Consider the following 27756-nt stretch of genomic DNA (forward strand, 5'->3'; position numbering starts at 1 on the left):
TGCTATATTTTTAGTGAAGAGGATTGTTTTTGAAAAAAAGCGAATAAAGTCATTATCATTATTAAAAACATTGAATAATGAGTAATGTCGAGTACTACAACTGCTACTACAATGAACAACACAGATGAACAATCCCCAACAACGATAACAACTGAAACAACAAATACTCTTTTAAACTCTACAATCAACAAAGATGCATCTTTCATTCACAGTGATACAATAGTATCAGCAGACAATAATAATAATAATAATAATAATAATAATAATAATAATAATAATAATAATAATAATAATAATAATAATAATAATAATAATAATATCCATACTACAGCAACAGCAGCTTCGGGGACATTTAAAAGAACTGCTACATCCCCAATCTTTTATAGTAATAATAATAATCAAACTACGTCACCAACATTGACAAAACAAGTGTTGGAAAGTATAAATGTATCATCATTGCCATCTGGATCAGCATTGACGTCACCAATTATTGGTGCAAGTGTTATGTTTATCTTGAGAGAATCGGAGATTGTTAAAGCATTGGGTCAAGTTTCAAAGGACATTATCATTCAATGTCTAAAGTCTATAAAAGGTCTCTACAACATTAATATTGACGATTCAATAGAAAAGATACCAAAACAAAAGTTATTACATGTAGTACACGAATGTATATGCTTCACAGGAATAGATGATTTCGTTTCATCACAATCAACAGAAACTCAAAAAAGGATAATAGAAACTCTTCATCCATCTTCTTTTTTAATTGATCACCCTTATATTAATAGTGATAATAATAATCAAAATATTAATAATCAAAATAACAATTCAATTGATAATCAAAATAATAATAATAATAATAATAATAATAATAATAATAATAATAATAATAATAATAAGATAATTGAAAATGAAGAAGAAGAAAAATGTAACCAAGATGAAGAAAATATATCATCGACGACTGATGCTATGAAAAAAGATAAACAACAGAAAATCAAAAAGAATCAAAAAAGCGACAAAGAAAATAACATACAATTATCATTTTTTAAATCATTATCAAATATGGTAAAGACAAATGGAATGGAGAAATTGTTGGAGAAATCAGATTTGGAACTACGCAAGGAATATTGTAAAGCTTTATGTCTGTTGGAATGTATTGATCAATCGAGTGATGTCATAAATCACAGAATTAAAGACGAAATTATATTGAGAGGTACAGAGATGTTTTTCAGGAATATCAAAGCTCCAATCATTAGATCAATGGCAGAATGTTTACATATCAACAAAAATTCTGGTACCAAAGATACAATGATTGATAAAATTATGGAACAAATGTTCAATTTGAAATCAATGCACACCTCGACGCCTCCTCAAACACCTATTACAGTCTCTACAAAAAAACAATCCTCCTCTTCCAAAAAATCAAAGAAAACATCAAACCTGGATAGTCCTAGTATGGGAAAGGGAGAAGCATATTATCTTGATGAACAGGTTGATGAAGATTACAAAGAAGTAGAAGATGAAGAAGAAGAAGAAGAAGAAGAAGACGACGAGATGGAACCACAAATCAATAATAATAGTTTTAAAACACCATTGAAATCAAAAGTAACAAATAGAAACTTTAGCGATCACGAAGATTTGGAAAATGATTTATATTCCTTTAAACCACCAAAACCACCAATCCATAACAACAAAACAATACCACCAACCATCAAACAACTTAAAAGAAAAAAATCATTGGCAACAAAATCATTTTTATACTCTGACGAAGATGATCAAGAAGGAGACGACAACGACAATGAAGAAGAGGAAGAAGAAGAAGAAGAAGAAATGAACCAAAAACAACGAGGTTGTGATGAAAATCAAGAATCTGACCAATCCAATGATCTGGAGGAAGAGGAAGAGGACAAAGAAAATGAACCAAAAACAAGAAAAAGTTTAATGTTGTCAAGGGTACCATCAAATCCATTCTCTCTCATTTGCAAGGGAATTAAAAGAGAACAATTAAACGCATTGTAAGTATTGTTACTACAAAAGGGAGATCAGAGAGAGAGAGAGAGAGATAATTTTACTAACAAATATTTTTTATTTATTTAGGTATAATCTTCCCGATCTCAGACAATACTGTAAATTGAATAATATTAAAGCAACTGGAAAAAAGGGTGATGTTATGAAAAGAATCTTGTTTCACATTAATAAGGATGTCCCAATGGTACCATCGGTTGCAAGTTTGAAAAAAATACCTAGAAAAAAGAAAAAATAATAAATATTATTATTATTATTATTTATCAACAATATAAATTAATTTTATTGTTGTTTTTTTTTATTTATTTTATTCTAGTTGTACAACTATTTGTAACAGGAGGAGTAGGTATGTTAACCTACCAGGTTCACAAATTGATTAAACCCTAATATTATCATTTATGGTCTCTTGAATGTGTGATCTTTTCCTCCTTTGGTTTTCATTCTTTAAAAAAGAAATTGTAAGTTAATACAAAATAATAATAATAATAATGGATATATGATAATAATAATTCACAAGAGTATCAAAAATTTTGACGACATACCCTTTTCTTGATCTTGAAAACTCTTCTGAATATTCAAATGAATCATAGATTGATGCCTCTGGTGCTTCCAATTTGATTTGTGATTTGGCAACTTCTACTCTCTTTTCCAAATCCTCCTTGTTCTTGCGATTAGCTACGTGTACCTTGTCACTGTGAATCATAAGCTCTCCAATAGTCTTTAACAATCCATCAGAGGTTCCAACCCAACTATCTAAAGCATTGATAAGAACATCGATGCTTGCAGCTGGAACATCACGACCAATTGCAAATTCAATCTCCAAATGCTTATTCTTTTGGTCCAACTTTCCTCTGATAATATTCTAAAAGAGAGAGAGAGAGAGAAATGAGTTAATTTAAAAGAGGTTATCAATCAAAAGAGTATTTGAAACATACTTGATAAATAGAATCAATCACCAAATCTTCCAATTCTCTCAAATTTGAAATTTCCAATTCCTTTTGTAACAATGAATAAGGAATGATCTTTGAAATGGTTGATAAATATACAATAGAAAGTTGTTTGAGTTTGGTTGACATTTGAGGTGTCAAAGGTGGTAAATTATCCTTATTCTCTAAATAAATTAGAAGTAATAGTAAGAGGAGAGGGAGAGTGAGAGAGAGAGAGTGAGAGAGAGATAGATATTAGTTATATGTAACTTTTAACATTTTATACTCAATCTCTTACTGATATAATGTGAATAAGTTCCAAATGTGAATATATTGAGAAGATCATAGTGTTGCTTGAATTCAGTTTGTTGTAACTATGCAAATGGATATATATGTATGATAGATATAGTGATTTGAATGGAACAAAAAGGTTAATAAATGAATGTATTTGATTCTGAATAGAATGAAATGTATACATACAGCTTGTACATTTGGCATATCTAATAATTCACCAAATACAAATACATTTTGATTTGAAAGTGCTTGTTCAATGAGGGCAACACAAGCCCGACCTTTATTAGATTTTGCCAATACAAGGTATTGTTTAAGAGCTGTACCTTCTGTTAAAATATCTGTTGTTTGGGTCATTGTGTTTTCTCTTTGTCTCTCTCTCTATATATGATTACCCAACAATCTTTACAAGTATTAATTAAAAAGTTTTTAATCAAAAGTTAATATCAAGGGGCAAAAAAAAAAAAAAAAAAAATTGAAAAAAACAAGAATTGAACTTCGAAGAGCTGATGGACTGGAACTATTATTAAATTATTTATAAACCTCAAAGTTTTTTGTGTATATATATATATATGTGCCTTTATTATTCGTCTCTTATTGATTGATAAAACTTTTCTTGTTTGGTAACAAATTGTAGATTAGTTGGTTTTAGCTCCATTATACCAGACCTTGCAATTCTCTTTGCTAGATCCTCTGTCTTGAAATCATCTGATCCTCCTATATCTTCGAATCCAACTATTCGGTCTACTGCAATTCCATTGCTAAAAAATACCAATGTTGGAAGTATTCTAATATTTAATTTGGTGGCAAAGAATTGTGCCTTTTCTGCATTCATTTTTAAAAACGTTGTATTTGCATGTACTTTGGCTAGAATCTAGATGACGAGATAAAATAGGTATAAGTATATGTATGTATATATGTATATAAATAAATAAATAAATAAATGATGGTTCCATCATACGTTTAAATGTTTGTCAATTATTTTACATCTCTGAAATTCCTCTTTAAAAAAGTGAACAACAACATTTGGCGACCCAGTGACTGCTTTCAAGAACTCTTGCTCTTGAATTTCAACATAATTACCACTCGTAACACTTAGGTGTTGTAATGCTTTTGATCTGTTGTTTTTAAATAGTTTGTTTGTTAGATCTGATAAACATTATTGTTGTTCGTTGTCAACATGAGACTAGACAATAACAACATACTTTTCTCTTAGTTCTTGTAATCTTTTTTCTCTTATTCTTGATAATTCATCATCATCATCTTCAATTATATCATTGTGTCTTTGGTTGATTGAATCTCTATCTCTTATCCTATCTTCATTGTACTCTTGTTGACTAATAAGTAGTAGTAGTAGTAGTAGTAGTAGAGTGAGTAGTATTAGTATTAGTATTTATTTGCAAAGAAAGATAGTTAATTTAAACCATAGTCCCAACTATTTGGGTACTACTACTACTACTACTACTACAAGTCAACATACTTTTTTAACGACATGATAAACTATCTATTATTATCTTTGTAAGAGTTTATCTTTTTTAATTGTGCAGAAAGTTTGTTCAAAAGTTAAACGATTGTCGAAAAAAAATCAATTATATTATTTTATTATTCATCGAAGTACAATAACAAATAACAAATAACAACAACAAACTAGATAGATATACCTAGAAAATGTCAGAATATGGTAAAGCAGGTAGTGGAGGGATGCAATCATCCCAATACGACAACATAGACAGAAGGGAGAGACTTAAAAAGTTGGCAATGGAGACTATAGATATATCAAAAGATCCCTATGTCATATCGAATCATCTTGGTTCATATGAATGTAGATTATGTCTTACACAACACAATAATATAGGTAACTATCTTGCACATACACAAGGCAAGAAGCATCAGACCAATTTGGCTAGAAGAGCTGCACGTGACCAAAAAGATAACCCAAACAACCACTTTAACAAATCGTCGTCGGCAATGTCTCACAGACCACGTATCATACCAAAAAAGACTATAAAGATTGGAAGACCGGGATACAAGATCATCAAACAGAGAGATCCAGATACTGGTCAACTGTCACTTCTCTTTCAAATCGATTATCCAGAGATTGAACAAGGACTTCAACCAAGACACAGATTTATGAGTTCATTTGAACAACATGTCGATCATGTCAACAAAGATTACCAATATATTTTATTTGCTGCAGAGCCATATGAAACTATTGCTTTCAAGATACCAAACAAAGATATAGATAGAACTACTGGTCCTGATGGCAAATTCTTTACTCATTGGGATAAAAATAAATTATCATTTACTGTATGTAAATTAATTATAATGAAGAGAAAGAAAAAGAGAGAGAGAGATAGAGAGAGAGGAGAGAGAGAGAGAGGAGAGAGAGAGAGAGAGAGAAAAGGATTACTAACCGAAAATATTATATTATTTTAAAAAAAAGTTACAATTATATTTCAAAGAGTCAAGTAATAAGGATCAACAACAACAAACTCAACAACAACAACCACCACCCACCCCAACAACAAGAATAAATAGAAATGATATGTATCGTTGCAGATTGGTTTGGAATTCCAACAACAAACTAATCATTCCTTTTATAATATTTCAAGAAAAACAAAAAGAGAAAACATGATTTCATACAACTTCTTTCTCTCTCTCTCTCTCTCTCTCTTTCTCTCTCTTTCACACTTTATAGTCTATTTATAACATCAACATCATTATCTATGATAAAAGTTCAACCCAAATAGTTTGGAAATCTGCAACTGTCATCACCATTAAAATCAGATTGGATCTTTTCATATATTTTCTATTTGGTTGAAATGTCAAGTGGAACACCAACGTGGACGGAATATTCCGTCAAATTAAACCAAAATCGGTTATGACAGGATAAAGAGAGAACAATAGCAACAAAAAAGACGGTTTGGGATAATTATTCAATTGAATTGGAACAGCAGCAGCAGCAGCAGCAGCAGCAGAAATGACCACGAATGATCTATATTCCGAATCCACGCATGTGTACTTTTTGATCAATTTAAACAACAAACAGGTTATGTTTCAAATTTATTATTAATGATTTAAATTGGTTGGTGTGTGGTGGTTAGGGTTAGCAAACAATCAACAACACTGGAAATGGGTGAATTTCAACTTTAACTTTTTTTTTTCATCAACCAAACATATAACAACTGCATGTCATGATCATCATTGCAATGAATGTTATATATTTGGATTGAACATGTTCGTGTAGTCGTCTTGGAAGTTACATCATTAACATCATCTAGCTAATGTGTTATACATCCCTTTAATTTGTCATCACGGTGGTGCAAGTGCAATATGAAGCAACAAGAACAAAAGCAGCAAGATCACCATAATCGATTTCTTCACCTCCGTCAGTCAGTCTATTCGTCTCGGCGGAGCCCGCTGGAAATTTAATGTGTATGTATACCCCACCCACCACCACCATCATCACCACCACACCCACACTATCACGATTAAAACCCAACTCACTAGTGAGTTCCAACTAACCCCAAATTTCTTTTCATCCATTCACCACCAGAAATTTGAACAGTGTGTGCGAGGGGTAGCGATTTGATCTAGATCAAATGATAACGCCACCCACCCCACCCCACACAGTGTCTAACCTATAGGTGATAGGATGAGAAGAGTAGGGTTTATATCATGTAGGATCACGGTTAAAAGTAATTAATTACACACCCCTCTAACAACACCCATATTGGAACTATTTACACATCAAACTTGGCAGCGTGGTTGACCATGAATAGAAACTATCGAACCGATTGGTCTACACAGACACATGTAAGCACGTTCTTTTTCTCACTCTCACTTTCTATCTGTCTGTTTCTGGCAATCTTTTTTATCTATATACCCATAGCGACTACCACTTTTACTTGTTTGCTGATCATGCTGCTATGTTGCAGTGCTACTTGGATGGCCAAACAAAATTGAACCAACATATTTTTTTTGAGCAACACAGTTAATATTAATATTTACTACTACTAGATAGAGGCAGTGGGTGTACACGTTCTTTTATATCACCAACTAACCCAACCCAGCCAGCTGTATCTTTTGGCCACCCACTTTTATTGTTGAACATGACATGATATTGATCAACGCCCAAATTGAACAAAAAAAAAATCAACACCTGGAAATTGAATTGTAAAAAATTATAAATAGATTCCATGGATGGATCATCATCATCATCATCACAAATAACTTTTTCTTTTTCAAAGCATACAACTAAAGAATTATCATTTTATCCAACTATTTATTTATTTATTTATTTATTTTTAAAACAAACAAATCCCACCCACAAACTATTTCTTTCTTTATAGAAACCCTTGTCATTGTAAAAAATGATAAGAATCAATATTTTATTTATTGTTTTAATTCTATTAGGTGTTTTAGCACTTAATGTTAAAGGTAAATATGAGGAGAAACCAAGCAAAAAAAAACAAAAAAAAATATAATTGACCAACTTTTTTTTTTTTTTTTTTTTTCCACATCCCAATTTATTAATACCTAGGTAATATCAATACACTTCCTACTTGCCAATGTGATACTGACTGTAATGACAATAGTAAATGTACTACTGATACCTGTAAAAATGGAGGATGTGTATTTACTCCCATTTCATGTAACGATGGTGACAGTTGTACCTATGACAGTTGTTCCAATTCCACTGGTTGCGTAAATACTCGTTTAAGTGGATGTTGTTCTTGCCCGGAAGATTGTAATGACAGTAACAGTTGTACAACTGATTCATGTGTCAATGGAAAATGTGTTCGTACCGATGTCAATTGTGATGATGGTGACAGCTGTACCTATGACAGTTGCTCCAATTCTACTGGTTGTACACACACTCGCATTCAAGGTTGCTGTTCGACCAATAATCAATGTTTGTATCATTATTCATTATATTGAATTACTCCACTCTCTTTCTTCCAAATATTGACCTCTATTTTTATTTACTATAGGTGATGACAGTAACAGTTGTACAACCGATTCATGTGTCAATGGAAAATGTGTCCGTACTGATGTCAATTGCAACGACAATAATGCTTGTACCAAGGACTCTTGTGACCCATCATCTGGATGTTGCAATACTCCAATTTCATGCGATGATGGTGACAGTTGTACCTATGACAGTTGTAGCAACTCGACTGGTTGTACACATACCCGTATTGAAGGTTGCTGTACTACAAGTGCTCAATGTTTGTATCATTAATCATCATATTGAATTCCTCCACTCTCTTTTTCCCAAATATTAACCTCTATTTTTATTTACTATAGGTGATGACGGTGACATGTGTTCCAACGATTCATGTGTGAATGGAAAATGTGTTCGTACTCCAACCAATTGCAATGATAATAATGCTTGTACAACGGATTCATGCAACAAACTAACTGGATGTTGTAATGTTCAAATTTCATGTGATGATGGTGACAGTTGTACCTATGACAGTTGTAACAACTCTACTGGGTGTACACATACCCGTATTGAAGGATGTTGTTCTTGCCCGGAAGATTGTAATGATGGTAACAGCTGTACAACCGATTCATGTGTCAATGGAAAATGTGTCCGTACCGATGTCAATTGCAACGACAATAATGCTTGTACCAAGGACTCTTGTGACAAATCATCTGGATGTTGTAATGTTCAAATTTCATGTGATGATGGTGACAGTTGTACCTATGACAGTTGTAACAACTCTACTGGGTGTACACATACCCGTATCGAAGGATGTTGTTCTTGCCCGGAAGATTGTAATGATGGTAACAGCTGTACAACCGATTCATGTGTCAATGGAAAATGTGTCCGTACCGATGTTAATTGCAACGATAATAATGCTTGTACCAGGGACTCTTGTGATAAATCATCTGGATGTTGCAATGTTCAAATTCCATGCGATGATGGTGACATCTGTACCTATGACAGTTGTAATAACTCTACTGGTTGTACACATACCCGTATCGAGGGCTGTTGTACTGCCAATTCTCAATGTTTGTATCATTAATCACCATATTGAATTCCTCCACTCTCTTTTTCCCAAATATTAACCTCTATTTTTATTTACTATAGGTGATGACGGTGACATGTGTTCCAACGATTCATGTGTGAATGGAAAATGTGTTCGTACTCCAACCAATTGCAATGATAATAATGCTTGTACCAAGGACTCTTGTGACAAATCATCTGGATGTTGCAATGTTCAAATTTCATGTGATGATGGTGACAGTTGTACCTATGACAGTTGTAACAACTCTACTGGGTGTACACATACCCGTATTGAAGGATGTTGCTCTTGCCCGGAAGATTGTAATGATGGTAACAGTTGTACAACTGATTCATGTGTCAATGGAAAATGTGTCCGTACTGATGTCAATTGCAACGATAATAATGCTTGTACCAAGGACTCTTGTGACAAATCATCTGGATGTTGTAATACTCCAATTTCTTGTAACGACAACGATATCTGTACATTGGATAGTTGTAACAATTCTACTGGTTGTACATATACCCCGGTCCAAGGTTGTTGCAAATGTGCCGATGATTGCAAAGTATCCAACTCTTGTGAAGTAGCCCAATGTGAAAACAACAAATGCAAGGTTACCAGAAAGCCCGGTTGTTGTGTCTCCTCACAAGAATGTTTGTATCATACATATTTAATAGATCCCAACTTTAGAAATATATTAACCTTGTTCTTTATTTAGGTAACGATGGTGACAGTTGTACAAATGATTCATGTGAGAATGGAAAATGTGTCCGTTCTCCAATCAATTGCAATGATAATAATGCTTGTACCAAGGACTCTTGTGATAAATCAAAGGGATGTGTTCGTACACCAATTTCATGTAACGACAATGATATCTGTACATTGGATAGTTGTAACAATTCTACTGGTTGTACATATACCCCGGTCCAAGGTTGTTGCCAATGTGCCGATGATTGCAAAGTATCCAACTCTTGTGAAGTAGCCAAGTGTGAAAACAACAAGTGCAAGGTTACCAGAAAGCCCGGTTGTTGCTCTCGATCGGAGGATTGTTTGTATCATACATTTAACTTGTCCCAACTTTAGAAATATATTAACCTATTGTTACCAATTATTTAATAGGTGATAATGGTGACAAATGCACCAAAGGCACATGTCTCCTTGGGGTATGTATCAACCTTCCAATCAGTTGCTCTGGTGGAAACAAATGTTTCGACAGCGGCTGTGACAAGAAGCTTGGATGCATATTGACTCCAAAGGCCCCCTGTAACGACAAGAACGTATGCACTGTTGATTCTTGTAACAACTCGACTGGCTGCTCATATACCCCGGTCCAAGGTTGTTGCCAATGTGCCGATGATTGCAAAGTATCCAACTCTTGTGAGGTAGCCCAATGTGAAAACAACAAGTGCAAGGTTACCAAAAAACCCGGTTGTTGTTCAAATGATAATGAATGCCCTCAAGATCCAAAGTCCCCATGCAGCAAGAACCAATGCCAAAAAAGGAAAATGTGTTGTAAACACATCCCAATGTTGTAATTGTGATAATGAGCAAGTATAATAATAATAATAATCATCATTAAATTTGTCCCACTTTATAATAACCTTTTTCTTTTAATTTTAATTTAGTTGTCCAAAGAGCAGCAACAAATGTCAAACACCCGTGTGTGATGTTAGATCTGGATGCGGTTTCAAACCAGTAGTGTGCAAGGATAACAAGAAATGTGACAAGGACAAGGGTTGTGATTGTTAAAAACTGGTTCCTTTCCTCTATTTTATTATTATTTTTATTGGATTTTTTTAATCATCATCAATTATCAATCATCATCATAATTTATTATCATCGTCAGAATGATCATCATTTAAAAATAGTGTAAATAAAATATTTATATTAAAATAAAAAGTAAAAGTTGGACAATACCTGATATTAGAAGAAAAGTCGATTTATTAATGTTAAATTGTTCAATCCCTCACATTAAAAGGTCGTCATTGGAGTAGAATGGCAAAAGAGAACAATGGAGACTCCAATCATTGGAGAGTACAAGAGGCTAAGATCATAGTGAACAAAGTCAGTTTAGCCCAACCAAAAATTGGGGAGCTTCGTAATTTAAAAAAGTAATAAAACATGTTGTTGAAGAATATACATTTATTGAATAACTATGATAATATTTACCAATAGTGATTGTGAAATAATAAACAAAATAAATAATAATATATTATATTTTTTTGTTTACTTGTTAATTTTAGAGGGCTTCCACAGACCAGTGTTTTCATCTTCCTTTGTTTTTGTTTTTGCTTCAGCCTTTTCTAATTTCTTTAATTCTTTTTTCTCCTTTTCCTTTTCTTTTATCTCCATTTTCTCTAGTTTCTTTGCATCCTTGATAGATTTTCTCTTGTCCTTGTCAGACAATGAAGGTGGAGCGAGACCCGTTGTTGGGGTAGAAACCGAGGAGCCAGGTGGAGGAGGAAGATTATAGACTGACGGAGCAAGACCACCTCCCATTGAATTTTGTGGTGGTGGGAGTGGTAATTCGAGAGCAGTATCTTTGAGGAAAGAAGTTTCAAACTCTGATTGAAAGAGTGTAACATCTGTTAGGGTAATCTTTTTAAGGCCATCACAAGCATCGAGGTTGGTGAGATTGGCAGTGATCTTTTTCTCGAGTTCTTCAAGACGTTGATCAAATTGTTTCTTTGGTGGATCAATAGCAGCCTGTGATTTAATAGATGCTAGTGCTGTACGAAGGGCACGTAGATCTTGTGTAACGGCAATACCTGTTTGTCTGGCATGATTTGTTACCTCTGCGTTGAGGTTCAAATCAGTTTCAGTCTTGATTGCAGTGAGATTTATGAATCTAAGCATCTTTATAACTCTTGCTTTTTCTTCTGCCACCTTTTTCTCCTTTTCCAGTCTTTCAATTTCGTCGGCCAATTTATCCTTGAGGGATTCTTGATCTTTTAATCGATCTTGTAATTCCTTCATTTCCTTTTTAAACATTTCTCTCTTTTGTCTGAGCATCTCTTTTCTCTGTGCATCACCAGCTCCTCCCCCTACTCCATCTTCGTCATCATCATCTCCTCCTTGATAGTCTTGTTGATAATCTTGTTGATGATCATGTTGTTGTTGTTGTTGATATTGTTGATCGTTTGATGTATAGTTGTTGTTGTTGTTGGTATCATAGGTATCGGAAGAACTAAAGTTAGAGTAATCTTGATTTTGTTCTTGATCGAGATATTCGAAATAGTTGGCAGGTACTCTTCCTACGAGACCATTTAAATCTCCACACCACCATCCATCTTCATAATCTTGGGTAATGCAAACTACGTCATTCTCTTTGAAACTAATCTCAGAGTCATTGGCAGCATCATAATCGTATAAAGCTCTGACCCACATTGGCTCAAATGCATTGTAATCATATTCTCCTTGTTGGTCATAATATTGTTGTTGTTGTTGTTGTTGTTGTTGATCGGTAGAACTTGTTGTATAATCGTATTGATCATCATCATTGTTGTTGTTGTTGTCATAGTCACCATCTATTTCTTCACCTCCACCTTGTTCATCATACTGTTCATCGTACTGTTCATTATCCATCATTACATTAATGAATAGATAGTAATGTTATTACTACTACTAACTACTAATACTATTATTATTACTACTACTAAATATTGCTAGTAGAAAGAGGGAGGGGGGAAAACAATAATAAGAAGGAGGAGATACTATATATCAACCAAAACTACTATTAATATATAATAAATACAATAATAATCTAAATAAATAGATATATATAAATATATGAATACAACTATAATACAATAAATAATAAATGAACAATCAAACAATTTTAATCAATTTCAACATCCAAGATTTTTTTTTTTTTTTTTTTTTTTTTTATTATAATTTAGATGTGGTCGAGTCCATTTGCTTTCAATTTAAAGCTTTTATTATTTATTTAATTATTATTATTGATTTTTCTTTTCAGATGGTGCAGTAGTATTTGGAAGTACAGTGATTGGTTTTCTAAGAGCTTCTTCAATCATAAGACTACCATCTTCAAACTTATCATCACCATACCAAAAGACGGTAAAATGTTCGTCAGCACGGAATGAACCTTGACAACGACTAAAGTACCATGGATTCAATGGATTGTTATTACGTGATCTCCAGTACAATTGCTCAATGTCACGTTGTAATGATCTCCAAATGAGATCTCCTAGACCAAGACCTTGAGCTGATCTTTGTACACAAAACTTGCAGAGATAGGGAATATAGTCTGGCTTTTTAAAGGTTACAATGGCACATCCCATATATTGATCATCTGCTGAAACACATATATAAAGTGCATATAGATTATCCCTAAGATAATCAAAGTAATCCTCTGAAAGTGCTCTACCAAAACTATCTTGAATTAATGTTCTTAATCTTTCCAAATCTACTGTTTCAAAGTTCTATAAAAAAAAAAAATGGAAAATAGAAAATTGATTGTTAACAAAGGAAAGAAAAAAAAAAATACTCTCATTCTTTCTCTCTCTTATTCCTTCTTTCTTTCTTTCTTTCTACGTACATGTCTATTATAAACTTTAACTCTATTATCTTCTCTACGTTTAACGATTGTACCAGTAGCAAGACGAGGGAATAGAATTTGATGAGCAATTGCTTCGATAGAGGTAACAATGACAGAGGTTGAAGTTGGGAGATGATCGACAATACGTTTCATTTGTTTGAGTTGAACACGACGACGCTCTGTAGTATGGTCGGCCTCGAGAAGAGCACGATAGTCTTGGTCAAGATAGACAACTGGAATGGCCTTGTGATCGACATCGAGGATACCACCATCGTTGCAAGCAAAGATAATCTTGAATGGTTGGATAAGTTTGGCCAACTCAAATGTGGTAACATCAGAGTTGATTGGAATCTCGATACCTTCTGTCGTTTCGGCAACGGAATCCCAGATTGGAATCTTACCCTTCTCCAATGCTTGTGTAAGTAGATCATAGTCAAATGATTCAATCTTCATTGTGAGACCACCATTTGGAAGTATACCAGATCTACCAAATTCTAATTCCTCTTCAGAGAGTGTATCAGATGATGGAGAATCTTGATTGTCATATTCCTCTTCGGCGACGACTGGCTTGATCTCACAAATATCGGGACTGAGTACAGTACTGCCCACACCATTCTTTTTAATGGCCTCTTTGAGTGCGGCCGAACGAATACGACGTTCCTTGATGACTTGATCGTATGGAAGACGAGTAATATCATTGAGACCACCATGAATAACGATTGGCAAGAGACCAAACTTGAACATAAAGCAGAGAGAAGATGCTGCTTGATCGATACCATATTGTGTTTCAAGAATACGTCTACTAATCTTGACAATGGCAATCTTTCTAGTGGCCTCTCCAGAAAAGTTTTGTAACCAACTTCTGACATCTTTGATATCCTTGACTGAACGTAAAAAGTCTTCAAATTCTTTACGACTCTTTTGATTGGCTTCGAATAAAAGTGTCTCTTCTGATGTTTGATAGAGTGTTGCCTCTGAATTGACTCTACGAATCTCAGCAAATGATCTACCACCAACTTCTGGTACCAACATTGACATTGAATCCGATCTTGGACGTCCCATTAACTCTAAATTATTTAATGCATCACCAACTGAATGTGAAGTTGGTAGTGATAGATTGTGGTGGTGGTGGTGTTGTTGTTGTTGGTTGTTGCTGATAAGCATGCTAGGATTTGAATTGGTTGGCATTGGAGATTGTAATAGTCTATGAAGTTGTTGATTACGCAACATCAACTCTGGATGATCTATCAACAATGATGAACAAGATGATGATGGACTGAGTTGAATACTACTACCACCACCAGGTGTACTTGTACCAGTGTTTGAGGCATTGGTAGATACTATCAAATGTTGATCCGTAGGAGTAGTAGTAGAATGGTTGTCATTTTCTACTACCACTAATGTTGGTGAATCTTGAGGTGGTGGTGATGGTGGTGGTGGTCTAATTGACAATGAAGGTTGTTCCAAAGATCTTTCATTTGATAGATTTGATTCCTCTACAACAGTCGATGATGATGACGACGATGAAGATGATTGTTCGTTGGGAGGTTCTTCTACTACGGTCGAGTGAATTAACGGTGTATTCAAATTAAATTTCTTTGTTGTCGATACCTTTGATTGGCTATTTGTAAGAGTTTTTAATTTCTTTACTTTTTTTGCTTTTCTTTTTTTCTATAAAAAGAGTGAGAGAAGAGAGAGAGAGAGAAGAGATGAGGGATGTTAATATTAATTATTTAATTAAATATGTATTACTATTATTATTATTATTATTATTATTATTATTATTATTATTATTATTATTATTATTATTATTATTATTATTAAATAGATACCTTTAGACTTGAAAAAGTTTGATCTGGATTAATATTCTTTGCCTTGGCTTTTAATAATTCAAGTTGTACCCAAGCGAAAAAGGTTAAAAGTTTCTCGACGACAAAGAGTGGCAAAAAGGAGATGACAAAGATGAGGAGCTTGTAAAAGATGGCAGAGAATGTTAAAATGGCACCTTGTTGTTGCTTTTCTTCATCGGCTTCAGTGGTAACAGATGCAAGTGGTTGTGGTGCAATAATACCATGACTGTAGTTGGGTGTTGGAGGATGGTTGCTTGTATTGCCACTACCACTGCCAATCAATTTGTTTCTTCCAAGTATGTGTTTACTAGCCTTGAAATGTGATATGTTTGGATAGTTGTAATTGTGAAAATAATACTTTGGCGTTACTAATGGAGTTGAATGTCCTCCCGCTGGAGAATGGTGTCCATTATTCTTATTATTATTATTGGTTTGTTGTTGTTGTTGTTGTTGTTGCTGCTGTTGATTTGAATTGTTGTTGTTGTTGGAAATAGTGGACATTATGATTGGGATGGTAATTATTATTAATTGTAATACTCTGGTCAATAGTTGACAAAATCTATCAATAATAAATCCAATAATATCTTGTTGTTGTTGTTGTTGTTGTTGTTGTTGTTGATGGTTTGAGAATGACGATGGACTGGTATCGTCTTTGGTGTTAAAAATAAAATGATATTCTGGAGGTTTGTTGTTTTGACAGAGACCAGCCTGGTTTGATGTTACAATAGTATTGGTATTTGTGTTGTTGAATGTAACCGTTTGGTATAGATTACTGTAATTGTTGTGGTGGTGATGATGGATGTGAAAGTTTTGAATTACTTTGCGTCTAATAATCATTTATGTTTTAGTTTTGTAAAGAAGAAAATGAATTGATTTTTTTTTTTGAGATTAGTAATCGATCAATCAAAATTATATATAAATCTGGAAAAGATGTGATGGATTGGTAGTAGTGGTGGTTGTTATTGGAACTTGTGAATGTTGGTTGAATAAAAAATATATATAGTGTAATGTACTTTTTGTTATTTTCGTATCCAAATTCCTTATTGATTTGATTGGCGTATTCATAAATACTATAAATTATCAAGTCTATCTACTACTATACTATATAAAACTATATCTAGTTGTTTTGTTGTTTTTATAGGTTGAATATTTATTCAACAGAAATATTGATGATGATAGATTGATCAATGGTCTTTGAGAATCGGGAAATAGTCCATCAAAATGTAATTTTTGTATAAGTTTGAGGGTATGTGTGTGGTGTGAGCGTGTGTGTGTGTGTGTGTATGTGTATGGTGAATAGTTGTAAAGGAAGGTGTGAATAATTTTTATCCTTTTTAAAAGTGTACAATGATTATTACAATTTTGATAAACTAAATATTGTGTTGTTGTTTTATTATTATTATTATTATTATTTATTTATTTATTTATTTATTATTATTATTATTTATTATTATTATTATTATTATTATTATTATTATTATTATTATTATTATTATTACTATATTATTATTTTATTATTGATATTATTGATATATTATTATCTACACGGCTACTCTATGTCTAGAGAGTATAAAGATATTAAAGATAGATATCTTTAATTTGTTTTGTTTAAAATTAAAAAATAATAGAAAGTACCCACTAAACATTGGTATCAATGATTTTCGTTTTATAAATTATTATTATTATTGATGATTTGATTTCAATTAACCTTTTTTCGTATTCATTAATATTATTATGGATTTAGAGTATTCGTGTAAATAATTATTATTATTATTATTATTATTATTATTATTATTATTATTATTATTTCCTGGTGAACTTGTTTCCAAAAATATATTATTATAATTTTTCATTTTTAATAGATAATAATGGAATATTTTCCCAAAGTAGAAGTGAAAGATTCCAAATAAAAAAAATAAAAAATAATAATGATAATACATCTCTCTCTCTCTCTTTCTCTTTCCAACATTGTTGTTTCATTTCATTTACCTCGAGTAACCATTATAACAACCATAGTTATACTCTGTTTGATTTGAGCGATTTCTTCTTGACCACCTTCTATGTACCATTTGTTGTTGTTGTTGATATGTGACAATTTAAATTGTTAACAATAACGAGACAAAGCCTTGCAATGACAATAAAAGAAACTAACACACATATATAGAGAGAGAGAGAGTCTCTATCGAACAAATAAATAAAAGGAAGGAAAAAAAGAATAAATTATAATAATAATAAATCAAGGCTGTGTAAACATCGTCAGAGCGTGAAATGGTTTCCGAAAAGAACCCCCCGCCGCCGCTAATAAATGATGAGTGCGACAGCGGGTTGACTTTTAGGTAGGCAAACATGTTTAAAACCATATAAGTAGAAGGGATGAATGCCTCCTCCTCCTCCTCCTCTCGTGTGATCTAATTCTTTTAGATTCGCAACGTGGGTGTGCGTGAAATAAACAAACAATGAATGAAACCTTAACAAAAAGGTACGTAAAAAACAATGATGGCTGGCTATCGGCTTCTATTTATAAACACACAAACACACAAAATAGAAAGAGGGTGTTGACGATCGCGTGTGGTGGTATTGAGATATAGAAAGAGATTTAAAGAGAGAATAGAATAGGAATAAAAAGATTGAGATGAGTTTACAACTTTAAACTTACTTTTGTTTTGTTTTGTTATATAACTTTCTTTTTCTAGTACTTGGCGATAGAGTGTGACTATTTTAATGTCTCCTTGGATTTGACCGTTCAACTTATTGAACCGGCCCCAACCAACAAGGTAGACGGGTCGCACACTCTATTTCTTTGAGAGGAATAAAAAGTTATTCTTGTTTGTTTAGTAGTTTTAATTGTGATTGATGTGTTCCTCGCCAATAGCAGTACTACTATCTATGGTATCGGGATGAACTACAAATAATGTGTGATAAAAGGTAAAAGGTGATTGGTTGGGTGGGGGTAATGAATGAATGATGTTGAGATGAAAGAAATTGATCTGTTTTTGCTGCTAGCTACTGCTTATTGTTGTTATAAAAACTAAGTAAGCGCTTGCGATGAGACACAAATAAAAAGACAAAAGAACAAAGCGAAGCGGGGCAAGGCGGAGCAATCGTTGGCCAATGCATAAAAAAAAATTAAAAAAAAAAAACACTCTCATCGGAGCTTATTTTTTCCCTCCAATTAACCTGGGATATGTTTGAAATAGCTATTTTGAACACATTTTTTTTTATTTTCTAAAGTATTTGTTATCTCTTCAATCTTCAAAGATGAATAACTCTTTTCTTCTATTCAACTTGAATATACAAAAAAAAAAAATAATAGATGATCGGTAACGGAATATGATTAGGTTGGTGCACCAACCGACCCGTTTGACAGCTCTAGTTTTTTTTTTTTTTTGTTCCCGAAAAAGAATAGAAGTTCTACCTTTTTTTGTTCGTTTCAAAAACTATTTAAATATCTTGGATTAACCGAGACACGACTCGTTAATTAGCCTCTCTACACTTTTTTTTTTTTTTTTCCCTCTTGCCCTTTGCTTTCTTTTACAAAAGGTGTCATTTTAATTCTTTCTCGTTTTAAACCAAACACCAAGCAGTTCACACACACACACACAAAACACTACATTCACATTCTTTTTCAAACATTTATCTCCTTACTTTATCTCTGTGTTTTGAACATCTAACACCCTGACAACTTTTTTTCAAGTACTTACTACTTTGGCCTCTTCTTAACTTCATTTATAAATTCGACGGTTGCCAGATTCTTTTTTTTTTTTTTTTTTTAATATAACCAAAATCCCATTATCTACTACGATATATCAACAATCTTAAACAACTAAAACATATAAACATACCTATATATTCTTATATAAATATAAATAATACAAATTAGAATGAAAGATAAAGAGGATATTGAATTAGATATTAATGGTAATATCATTACAGCATCGGAACACCAACAAATAGAAGATGACGAACCAAAAGAAAAATGCGGAGTTTTCGGTATATACGCTCCAGAGTTGGACGTAAGCCGTATTGCCTTTTTTGCATTGGTTGCACTCCAACATCGTGGACAAGAAAGTTGTGGTATTGCAACATACGATCAACACCATGCTGTACACGTAGAGACTGGTATGGGTCTTGTCAATCAAGTATTCACAGAGACTAATCTAAAACCTCTACGTGGTAACATGGGAATCGGTCATACTCGTTATTCAACCGCTGGAAAGAGTACAATCAACAATGCACAACCAGTTATCGTGCAGACTTTACATGGACAAGTAGGAATTGTCCAAAATGGTAACCTCACCACTGCACACTCGTTGAGAAGTGAATTGCTTCAACAAGGTATCGGTTTCTTTAAAGAGACAGACGTAGAAATTATCACTCAATTGTTGGCTGCTAATCCACCTGCAATCATTCCAACATCTCCATTACTTGGTAGTGCCAATGGTAATGGTGTTCATTCATCTGGTTCTTCAACTCCATCAACAACAACAAAATCACAACCAAATTGGGAACAACGTATTGCCAATTTCATGTCAAAGGCTGAGGGTGCCTATTCACTCTGTTTAATGACACCAACTGCATTGTATGGTGTCAGAGATTATTTGGGTCTTCGTCCACTATGTATCGGTGCTCTTGACGTTCCATCTACATCGGATCCAACAAAGACAATCACTCGTTATGTCATTGCTTCGGAGAGTTGTGCTATCAATACCATCGGTGGTAGATATATTAGAGAAGTTAGACCAGGTGAGATTGTACGTATCGATGACAATGGTTTAGACTCTTTTATTGGTAGAACCCCTGCCGATAAACCAGCTCTATGTGTCTTTGAATACGTATACTTTTCGCGTCCAGATTCATTGCTCGAGGATCAACTCATCCACAGTGTACGTCAGAGAATGGGTGAACAATTAGCTCGCGAGTCACCACCACCCCCAGCATCACAGGCCAACAAAGATCTAGAGACCATTGTTATCGGTGTTCCAGACTCATCACTTCCAGCAGCCATTGGTTATGCCAAACAATCTGGATTGGCATACACAGAAGGATTGACAAAGAATCGTTATATTCATCGTACATTTATTCAACCATCGGATCATCTTCGTCAACAAGGTATCAAATTAAAATTTAATCCATTGTCTGAAAATATTAAAGGTCGTAGAGTTGTTTTAGTTGATGATTCTATAGTTAGAGGTAATACTATAAAGTATGTATCAAAAATAATAATAATAATAATAATAATAATAATAATAATAATAATAGGATGCATTTAATCATCATATTAACACACAAAACTATTTTGTTTTTAATAATAATAATAGGGCATTAATTAAATTAATTAGAAATGCAGGAGCAGTAGAGATTCATGTTAGAATTTCATCACCACCAGTTATGCATCCATGTTATATGGGTATAGATATGGCAACACATGACCAATTAGTTGGCTATCAAAAGACAACCAAACAAGTTTGTGATTATATAGGTGCAGAGAGTTTAGAGTATCTAAGTTATCCAGGAATGATGAAATCTGTCAATATCGGTTTACTCGATAAACAACAACAACAACAACAACAACAAAATGGTAAACTGTTGTGTGACAATGAAAAGGAATTAGAGGATGGCAGTAGACATTGTTCTGCATGTTTCTCTGGTGTTTATCCTTTGGCGGTAGATTTTTAATCAATCAATAAATTAAACCTTTATAAAGTATAATAACAAAACCTCAAATCGCGATACTAAAAAAAGCCGAATAAAACTTTTAATGTGCCAAGCTTTTTTTTTTTTGAGAGCTCTCATTGCAAAAATTTGTAACCCTCAAGTTTGGAACCTTGTCAGTCTCACATTTTTATTACCCTTATCAATACTTCCCAATGCAACACCTCATCATTTATTATTAACCCCTAACAACAACGAAGAGTGTGATAATGTCAACTATTAGGTGATATCGATCGAAAACCAATGGTGATTATGCCCTCCTCTACATGTTCTTTCTGACTGGGTATCAACCAACCACCACCACCTCCTCCTCATGTTGGTTATATTTATATAACTATGAACTGATTATTGATAGGTTGTTTCTTTCTCTATTACTAGAGAATTAGTTCTATTATCGCTCGCTGGATTTGTCTTTATTATCATCATCATCGCTCACAATCATTATTATTGTCATCTTATACACATATATATAATTATACATATCATTATATATATATATATATATTCATTATAATTGTGGTGGTTATATATATATATAACTATTAAACTTGTTTGTGTCACTCAAAATTAAACACCCCCTATTCATTCATTCATTCATCCGTCCATCGATCCATCACCCCCCACTCGGTTACTAGCAATAGAGATATTTGAGTGGTTTGGTATTCAAATTAACACTTTTAAATTCATCAATCCAATCATTGTTGTTTATTTGTTATAGTTTTTTTTACTACTTTATACCCCGTATTAATGGCAGGCTCTTCACAGCTCAAGCTATTATTACACAAAAATTGTTTACTAAAAAAGAAATCAAAATGTGGAATAGTATGTGATATCATATTTCCAATCATCGTTGTTTCTTTATTATTGGCTTTGATTTGTATGTATATTATAATAGATTTACCCTTTTCACAATGATCATTAATTTACTTTTTTTTTTTTTTTTTTTTTTGTAGCATTATTGTCAATTATCGAATTTGATTATGATCAATATGAGATATTGACATTAGAGAATTATGTCTATGATATCAATAGAACAAGAGTATTGTATGGTCCATCTCCATTGACTCCAACATCACAAAAGATATTGGATTCATTAAAGAATGATATCATCAATGGAAGCAATGGACTATTGCCAATGCAATATGTCGATCAATTGTTTGTTGCCTTCAAGACAGAATCCGAAATGGAGTCATACTATGCCAATTTCTCAGAGTCTGCTCCTTATGGTCTATGGTTCAATAATGACCAGCTCTCATCTACTACCCCATTTTCATACAGCATTCGTTATGATCAAGATCGTTTACCTGCCAACGATGGTCATCTAAAGGAAGACTTTTCAACATCTGCTGTGTTTGCAGAAAGAGGTATCTGCTCTTTGCAATTATCACTCGATCAAGCAATCATTAGAGAGTTGGGAGGTAGAACCAGTCAATCCATCAGTGTTTATCATCGATTGTTCCCCAATCCTCACGATCAAGCCTATCAAAAGGTTAGATTGGGAAGAGATCTCATTCACAAATCGGCAGGTGGTATCTTTATTACCGCTGCTCTACTCATCTATGCCTATCGTTTAATTACTGATTTGGTTGTGGAAAAGGAAACAAAAATCAAAGAAGGTATGACAATGATGGGAATGAGTTCTGCTGCCTACTATCTCAGTTGGAATATTACATCAATCTATATTGGTCTACCAGTCACAGTTGTACTTTGGTTAATATTCAAAATTTCAAATATCATTCATTTTGGTAATTGGGGTTTGGTTTTATTACTATTTGTTTTCTATTTCTTTACTTTATTGTTAATTGGTAATCTTTTAAGGTATGAAATATATATATATATATATAGAATAGATTGCATGTTTCAACACAAATATTTAAATTGTTAATATTAATTCTTTTTATTTCTATAGTTTATTCTTTGATAGATCAAAGTTTGCAGGTATTATATCATATGGTTTTGTAGTTGGTCTATCTGTAGCTGGTTATTATGTTGCCAAAGCAGAGATGACTCAAAAGGCAAAACTTGCATTATCTCTTATCTCTCCATTTGGATTTCAATGTGCTATCTTTTCAATGGCTCAAAAAGATTTAGATGGTATCGATCCTAATCCTGATTATTTCCCTCAACTTGGGTATGATTTATTATTTTTTTTTAATAACATTTCAAAGATACTAATTAATTAATTATTTATTTAGTCATATTGTTGGAATGTTATTTATTGATATATTATTATATGTATTGATTTTATGGTATTTGGACAAGGTAGTACCATCGGAATATGGAGTAAAAGAACCTTTTTATTTCTTTTTAATGCCATCCTATTGGAGAAAGGGTGGAAAAAGATTTGATGATCCAGAATCAAACGCTTTGAATAACTATGCCGACCAAGATGTTGAACTTATTCCAGTTGACCTTCGTAACAAGGTGACAGTCTCTATTCGTGGTCTCAAAAAGGATTTCAATACTGGTAATGGTCTTAGAACCGCTGTCGATGGTCTTAATCTTGAAATGTATCAAGATCAAATTCATGCATTTTTAGGTATGTAAATGTGTATAAATAATATGTATAGTTTTTGAAAGATTATTAATCATTTTTTTATTCCTTTCTAAAAAAAAAGGTCACAATGGTGCAGGAAAGTCTACTAGTATGTTAAAAACAATATATATATATATAATAATAATAATATAATAATAATTAATATTGATTTTAATTTTTAATTTTTTAGCAATTGGAATGTTAACAGGATTAATTAAACCAACTAGTGGTGATGCATTGATTCAAGGTAATTCTATTTCACGTGAAATGAATAGAGTTAGAAATGTGATTGGAGTTTGTCCACAACAAGATATTATTTGGAAAGAGTTGACAGTCTTTGAACATCTTTCTATTTATGCTGCTCTAAAGGGTGTACCTGCTAATTTGATTGACAAACAAGCAGAAGAAATGGCAAGAGAAATTGGTTTGGCCGATAAAATACATGCTCCTTCTGGAACAATGTCTGGTGGTCAAAAGAGAAAATTATGTCTTGGTATTGCTTTTATCGGTCGATCTGAAGTTATCTTCCTGTATGTATCTGAGATAAAATTATTGTATATTCCCAAAATATCAAAACTCTCTCTCATTCTTTTCTTTCTTAGTGATGAAGTTACATCTGGTATGGATCCATTATCAAGACGTGGAGTATGGGACTTTTTACTTCGTCACAAAAAAACAAGAACCATTGTTCTAACAACACATTTTATGGATGAAGCTGATTTCCTTGGTGATCGTATTGCTATCATTTCTCATGGAAAGCTTAGATGTGATGGTTCACCACTCTACTTGAAGAAGAAATTTGGTATTGGTTATCTCTTGACAATGTCAAAGATTGAAGGTCAATGTAGATCACAAGATGTCATCAACTTTGTTCAATCTTACATACCAGAGGCTGCAGTACTCTCTGATGTCGGTACAGAATTAAGTATCCGTCTTCCCACCTCTTCGTCGAATCAATTTGTTCCACTCTTTATTCAACTCGATCAACAAAAAGGATATCTCGGTGTTGGGCATTACGGTATCTCTATTACAACAATGGAAGAGGTATTCTTGAGAATAGGTCAAGAGTCTGATGGTGGAGCACGTCAATTTAATTTGACATCAAACAACAATAACAATAATAACAAAGCAATCAACACCAATGCAGTGGCTAGAACTGCCAAACAACAACTCTATGGTCTTCTCATCAAACGTATCCGTACTTCGATCAAAGATGCACGTGGTTTCTTTTTATCGATACTCTTGCCAGCCGTCGTTATCTTTGCATCGATTATTATTTATAAAAGTGTTTCTGGTGGAGAGTCCAACAGTACATTGCATTCATTGCCTCTCTCAATGTCCATCTACCCACCATCACAAGACTTTTTTATACCCTATCAAACGGCAGACAATCAATCTGCAACCACCTCATTCCTTGGTACGTCTCCATTCATCTCTCAATTGACCGGACCAATTACCAGTGACTTTGAAGATTATCTCAGAGATAATTTTACTAGAGATCCAGGTGCTCTCCACTTTTCTACTTTGTTGTCTGCCAGTGCCTCTTCAACACTAAACTACACTGCACTATACAACATTAATTACAAACAAACACTTCCAGCGCTCATCAATATGGTATCAGATTCACTACTTAGATCATCACCCAATGCCAATGGAGCTGGTATTGCGGCCACTTACAAACCATTTAAACATGTTTTAACATTGTTTGAAAAGCAAAGTGACCAAGTTCAAACTCAAACCATTGTATTCTTTTCATTACTGTTTTTGGCTGGCTATGCATTGATGGGCGCATCATTTGCAGGAAATGTTTGTCAAGAACGTGCTTACAATATAAAACGTCTATTGTACATATCTGGTTGCAAGAAACATGTCTATTGGTTGAGTAATCTGCTGTGGGATTACTTTTTTGCAGCCATCCTTGTTATGGTTGTCACAATCACTATGGTTTGCATCGATGAAAGATTTAGAGATCAATGGGCAATTGTATTGATTGCTCAAGTATTGTATTGTATTGGTATCATCCCATTATCCTACCTTTTCTCTTACAATTTCAAAACACATGGAAAAGCAACCGGTGCCATCTTTGGTCTACTCTACACTATCGGTATCGTTTTCTTTATCACCTCTATGAATGTACGAGTACAAGCTGCCTCTCGTCAATCAACTAATCTTCAAAACATTGGAGATATATTAGATTACATATTCTATGCCATCTCTCCTCTGTATTGTCTCGCCAATACAATGTTATTCTTGGCAAAATTCCCAGGAACTGCAAGAGTCGGACAATTTGAAGTTGATGACTTTTGGTCGCTACATGCTTGTGGACTACCTCTTATTTACTTGGCTGTTCATGTTATTGTTTGGCTTGTTTGGTTGTTTGTATTGGATATGATGCCAGAGATCAAAGGTCGTCTTCGTAATCCTCGTAACGTACGTGCTCCCACTCCAGAACACGATGAAGATAGTGATGTTGCCAATGAAAGACTACGTATTCGTTCTTTGGAAAATGGTGGTGGTGGTGGATCGGCAGGCCCAGAAGACTTGGTCGTGGTACGTGGTCTACATAAACTATTCAAAGCAAGTGGAAAGAACAAAGACAAGATTGCAGTTCACAACAGTACATTTGGTATTCCTCGTGGTCAAACATTTGGTCTCCTAGGTATGACATTAAATACATAACATTTATATATTATTTATTAACTCTTTATTTAAAACCCTAAAAAAGGTCTCAATGGTGCCGGTAAAACGACTACCTTGTCAATGTTATCTGGTGATATCTATCCAACCTCTGGCTCTGCATCCATTAGTGGTCATGATTTGATCACTGAAAGATCAGGTGCACTCCAATCGATTGGTAGTTGTCCACAATTTGATGCACTCATTCCACTATTGACAGCAAGGGAGCAACTCACACTCTATGCTCGTATCAAGGGTATACCAGAACACCAAATACAAGAGACAGTAGAAGCATTCATATCAATGATGGATGTCAGCGGTATTGCCAACAGTAACGTCGGTGGTTACAGTGGTGGTAACAAGAGAAAGATTTCACTCTCTATTGCTATGCTTGGTAATCCTTCTGTTGTTTTCCTTGATGAAGTATGTAGAAATATTAAATATTATTATTACGATATGTATATGTAGCCTCAGAATCTCTAACCACTTTTATCTCTTTCTTTTTTCTATTTTTATAGGCAAGTACTGGATGTGATCCACAAGTAAGACGTTTCATGTGGAATGTAATTACAGAACTTGGCAAGAACAAGGTTATCATTATTACAACACATTCAATGGAAGAATGTGAAGCACTATGTCAACGTGTTTCAATCATGAAGGATGGTAAACTAACATGTCTAGGATCTATTCAACACATCAAGAGCAAGTTTGGTTCTGGTTATTCAATTGATATCAAATTTAAAAAGGAATATGTAGACACTGGTGTTGATATTGTACTAAGATCATTCCCAGGATCATCACTCCTAGATCGTCACGATCTCGTTGCCAATTTTGAACTTCCAAATCCTCCACAACGTCCAGTTAAATTATGTACCATCTTCCAAATACTTCAATCACAACTTCATTACTTGATGGATGATTATTCTGTCTCACAATCTACATTGGACAGTATATTCATCAAACTCACAGCCTCTACACACGCCGATAGATTAGCAACACTATCTGAACACCAATACGAATATTATGATCAATCATCATCTGATACAGAGAGTGTTTCAAAAATGATGTTGATTGATAAATATATAAATAATAATAATAATCATACAATTTTAAATTAATAAATAAATAAATATACTTTTGTTTTTTTGATAACTTAACCAAAAAATTGTGT

The 27756-nt window shown here is 33.4% G+C and overlaps 8 protein-coding genes across 8 annotated transcripts, besides 1 other annotated feature; 4 read left to right on the top strand and 4 right to left on the bottom strand.

The window, feature by feature from the left end:
• Positions 1 to 84: 84 nt before the first annotated feature.
• DFA_00016 (uncharacterized protein) lies at positions 85 to 2260 on the top strand (the record flags this gene model as incomplete). Its single annotated transcript, XM_004357676.1, has 2 exons — positions 85 to 2012; positions 2095 to 2260. 2 exons carry the CDS (start codon positions 85 to 87, stop codon positions 2258 to 2260), a joined length of 2094 nt encoding a protein of 697 aa, XP_004357733.1.
• Positions 2261 to 2418: 158 nt separating this feature from the next.
• Positions 2419 to 3596, bottom strand: CSN7 (proteasome component region PCI domain-containing protein; the record flags this gene model as incomplete). Its single annotated transcript, XM_004357677.1, has 5 exons — positions 2419 to 2464; positions 2565 to 2884; positions 2958 to 3133; positions 3235 to 3322; positions 3429 to 3596. The coding sequence occupies 5 exons, from the start codon at positions 3594 to 3596 to the stop codon at positions 2419 to 2421; spliced, it is 798 nt and encodes a 265-aa protein (XP_004357734.1).
• A 226-nt stretch (positions 3597 to 3822) lies between these two features.
• phlp3 (phosducin-like protein) lies at positions 3823 to 4733 on the bottom strand (the record flags this gene model as incomplete). The annotated part of the gene is made up of 4 exons (XM_004357678.1): positions 3823 to 4113; positions 4201 to 4357; positions 4445 to 4576; positions 4720 to 4733. The coding sequence occupies 4 exons, from the start codon at positions 4731 to 4733 to the stop codon at positions 3823 to 3825; spliced, it is 594 nt and encodes a 197-aa protein (XP_004357735.1).
• A 174-nt stretch (positions 4734 to 4907) lies between these two features.
• Positions 4908 to 5874, top strand: sf3a2 (U1-type zinc finger-containing protein; the record flags this gene model as incomplete). Its single annotated transcript, XM_004357679.1, has 2 exons — positions 4908 to 5546; positions 5683 to 5874. 2 exons carry the CDS (start codon positions 4908 to 4910, stop codon positions 5872 to 5874), a joined length of 831 nt encoding a protein of 276 aa, XP_004357736.1.
• Positions 5875 to 6452: 578 nt separating this feature from the next.
• Positions 6453 to 6524: a sequence feature (Short protein (DFA_00020, EGG19443.1) was converted to a misc_feature.).
• A 146-nt stretch (positions 6525 to 6670) lies between these two features.
• On the top strand, positions 6671 to 11002 carry ecmB (extracellular matrix protein; the record flags this gene model as incomplete). The annotated part of the gene is made up of 10 exons (XM_004357681.1): positions 6671 to 6674; positions 7656 to 7679; positions 7783 to 8154; positions 8234 to 8470; positions 8550 to 9260; positions 9340 to 9906; positions 9972 to 10301; positions 10373 to 10416; positions 10510 to 10784; positions 10879 to 11002. 10 exons carry the CDS (start codon positions 6671 to 6673, stop codon positions 11000 to 11002), a joined length of 2688 nt encoding a protein of 895 aa, XP_004357738.1.
• Positions 11003 to 11479: 477 nt separating this feature from the next.
• On the bottom strand, positions 11480 to 12841 carry DFA_00022 (uncharacterized protein; the record flags this gene model as incomplete). Its single annotated transcript, XM_004357682.1, has 1 exon — positions 11480 to 12841. The coding sequence occupies one exon, from the start codon at positions 12839 to 12841 to the stop codon at positions 11480 to 11482; it is 1362 nt and encodes a 453-aa protein (XP_004357739.1).
• Positions 12842 to 13209: 368 nt separating this feature from the next.
• argB (acetylglutamate kinase) lies at positions 13210 to 17514 on the bottom strand (the record flags this gene model as incomplete). The annotated part of the gene is made up of 4 exons (XM_004357683.1): positions 13210 to 13695; positions 13812 to 15482; positions 15644 to 16311; positions 17370 to 17514. 4 exons carry the CDS (start codon positions 17512 to 17514, stop codon positions 13210 to 13212), a joined length of 2970 nt encoding a protein of 989 aa, XP_004357740.1.
• Positions 17515 to 19542: 2028 nt separating this feature from the next.
• DFA_00024 (uncharacterized protein) lies at positions 19543 to 27703 on the top strand (the record flags this gene model as incomplete). The annotated part of the gene is made up of 11 exons (XM_004357684.1): positions 19543 to 20864; positions 21001 to 21325; positions 22178 to 22250; positions 22327 to 23191; positions 23283 to 23504; positions 23569 to 23912; positions 23992 to 24018; positions 24100 to 24439; positions 24512 to 26568; positions 26635 to 27008; positions 27104 to 27703. The coding sequence occupies 11 exons, from the start codon at positions 19543 to 19545 to the stop codon at positions 27701 to 27703; spliced, it is 6549 nt and encodes a 2182-aa protein (XP_004357741.1).
• Between the last annotated feature and the right edge of the window lie 53 nt (positions 27704 to 27756).

The sequence above is a fragment of the Cavenderia fasciculata genome (assembly GCF_000203815.1).
Source record: "Cavenderia fasciculata unplaced genomic scaffold Scf_Dfasci-F-a-11f03.f1-5, whole genome shotgun sequence".
NCBI classification, from domain to species: domain Eukaryota; phylum Evosea; class Eumycetozoa; order Acytosteliales; family Cavenderiaceae; genus Cavenderia; species Cavenderia fasciculata.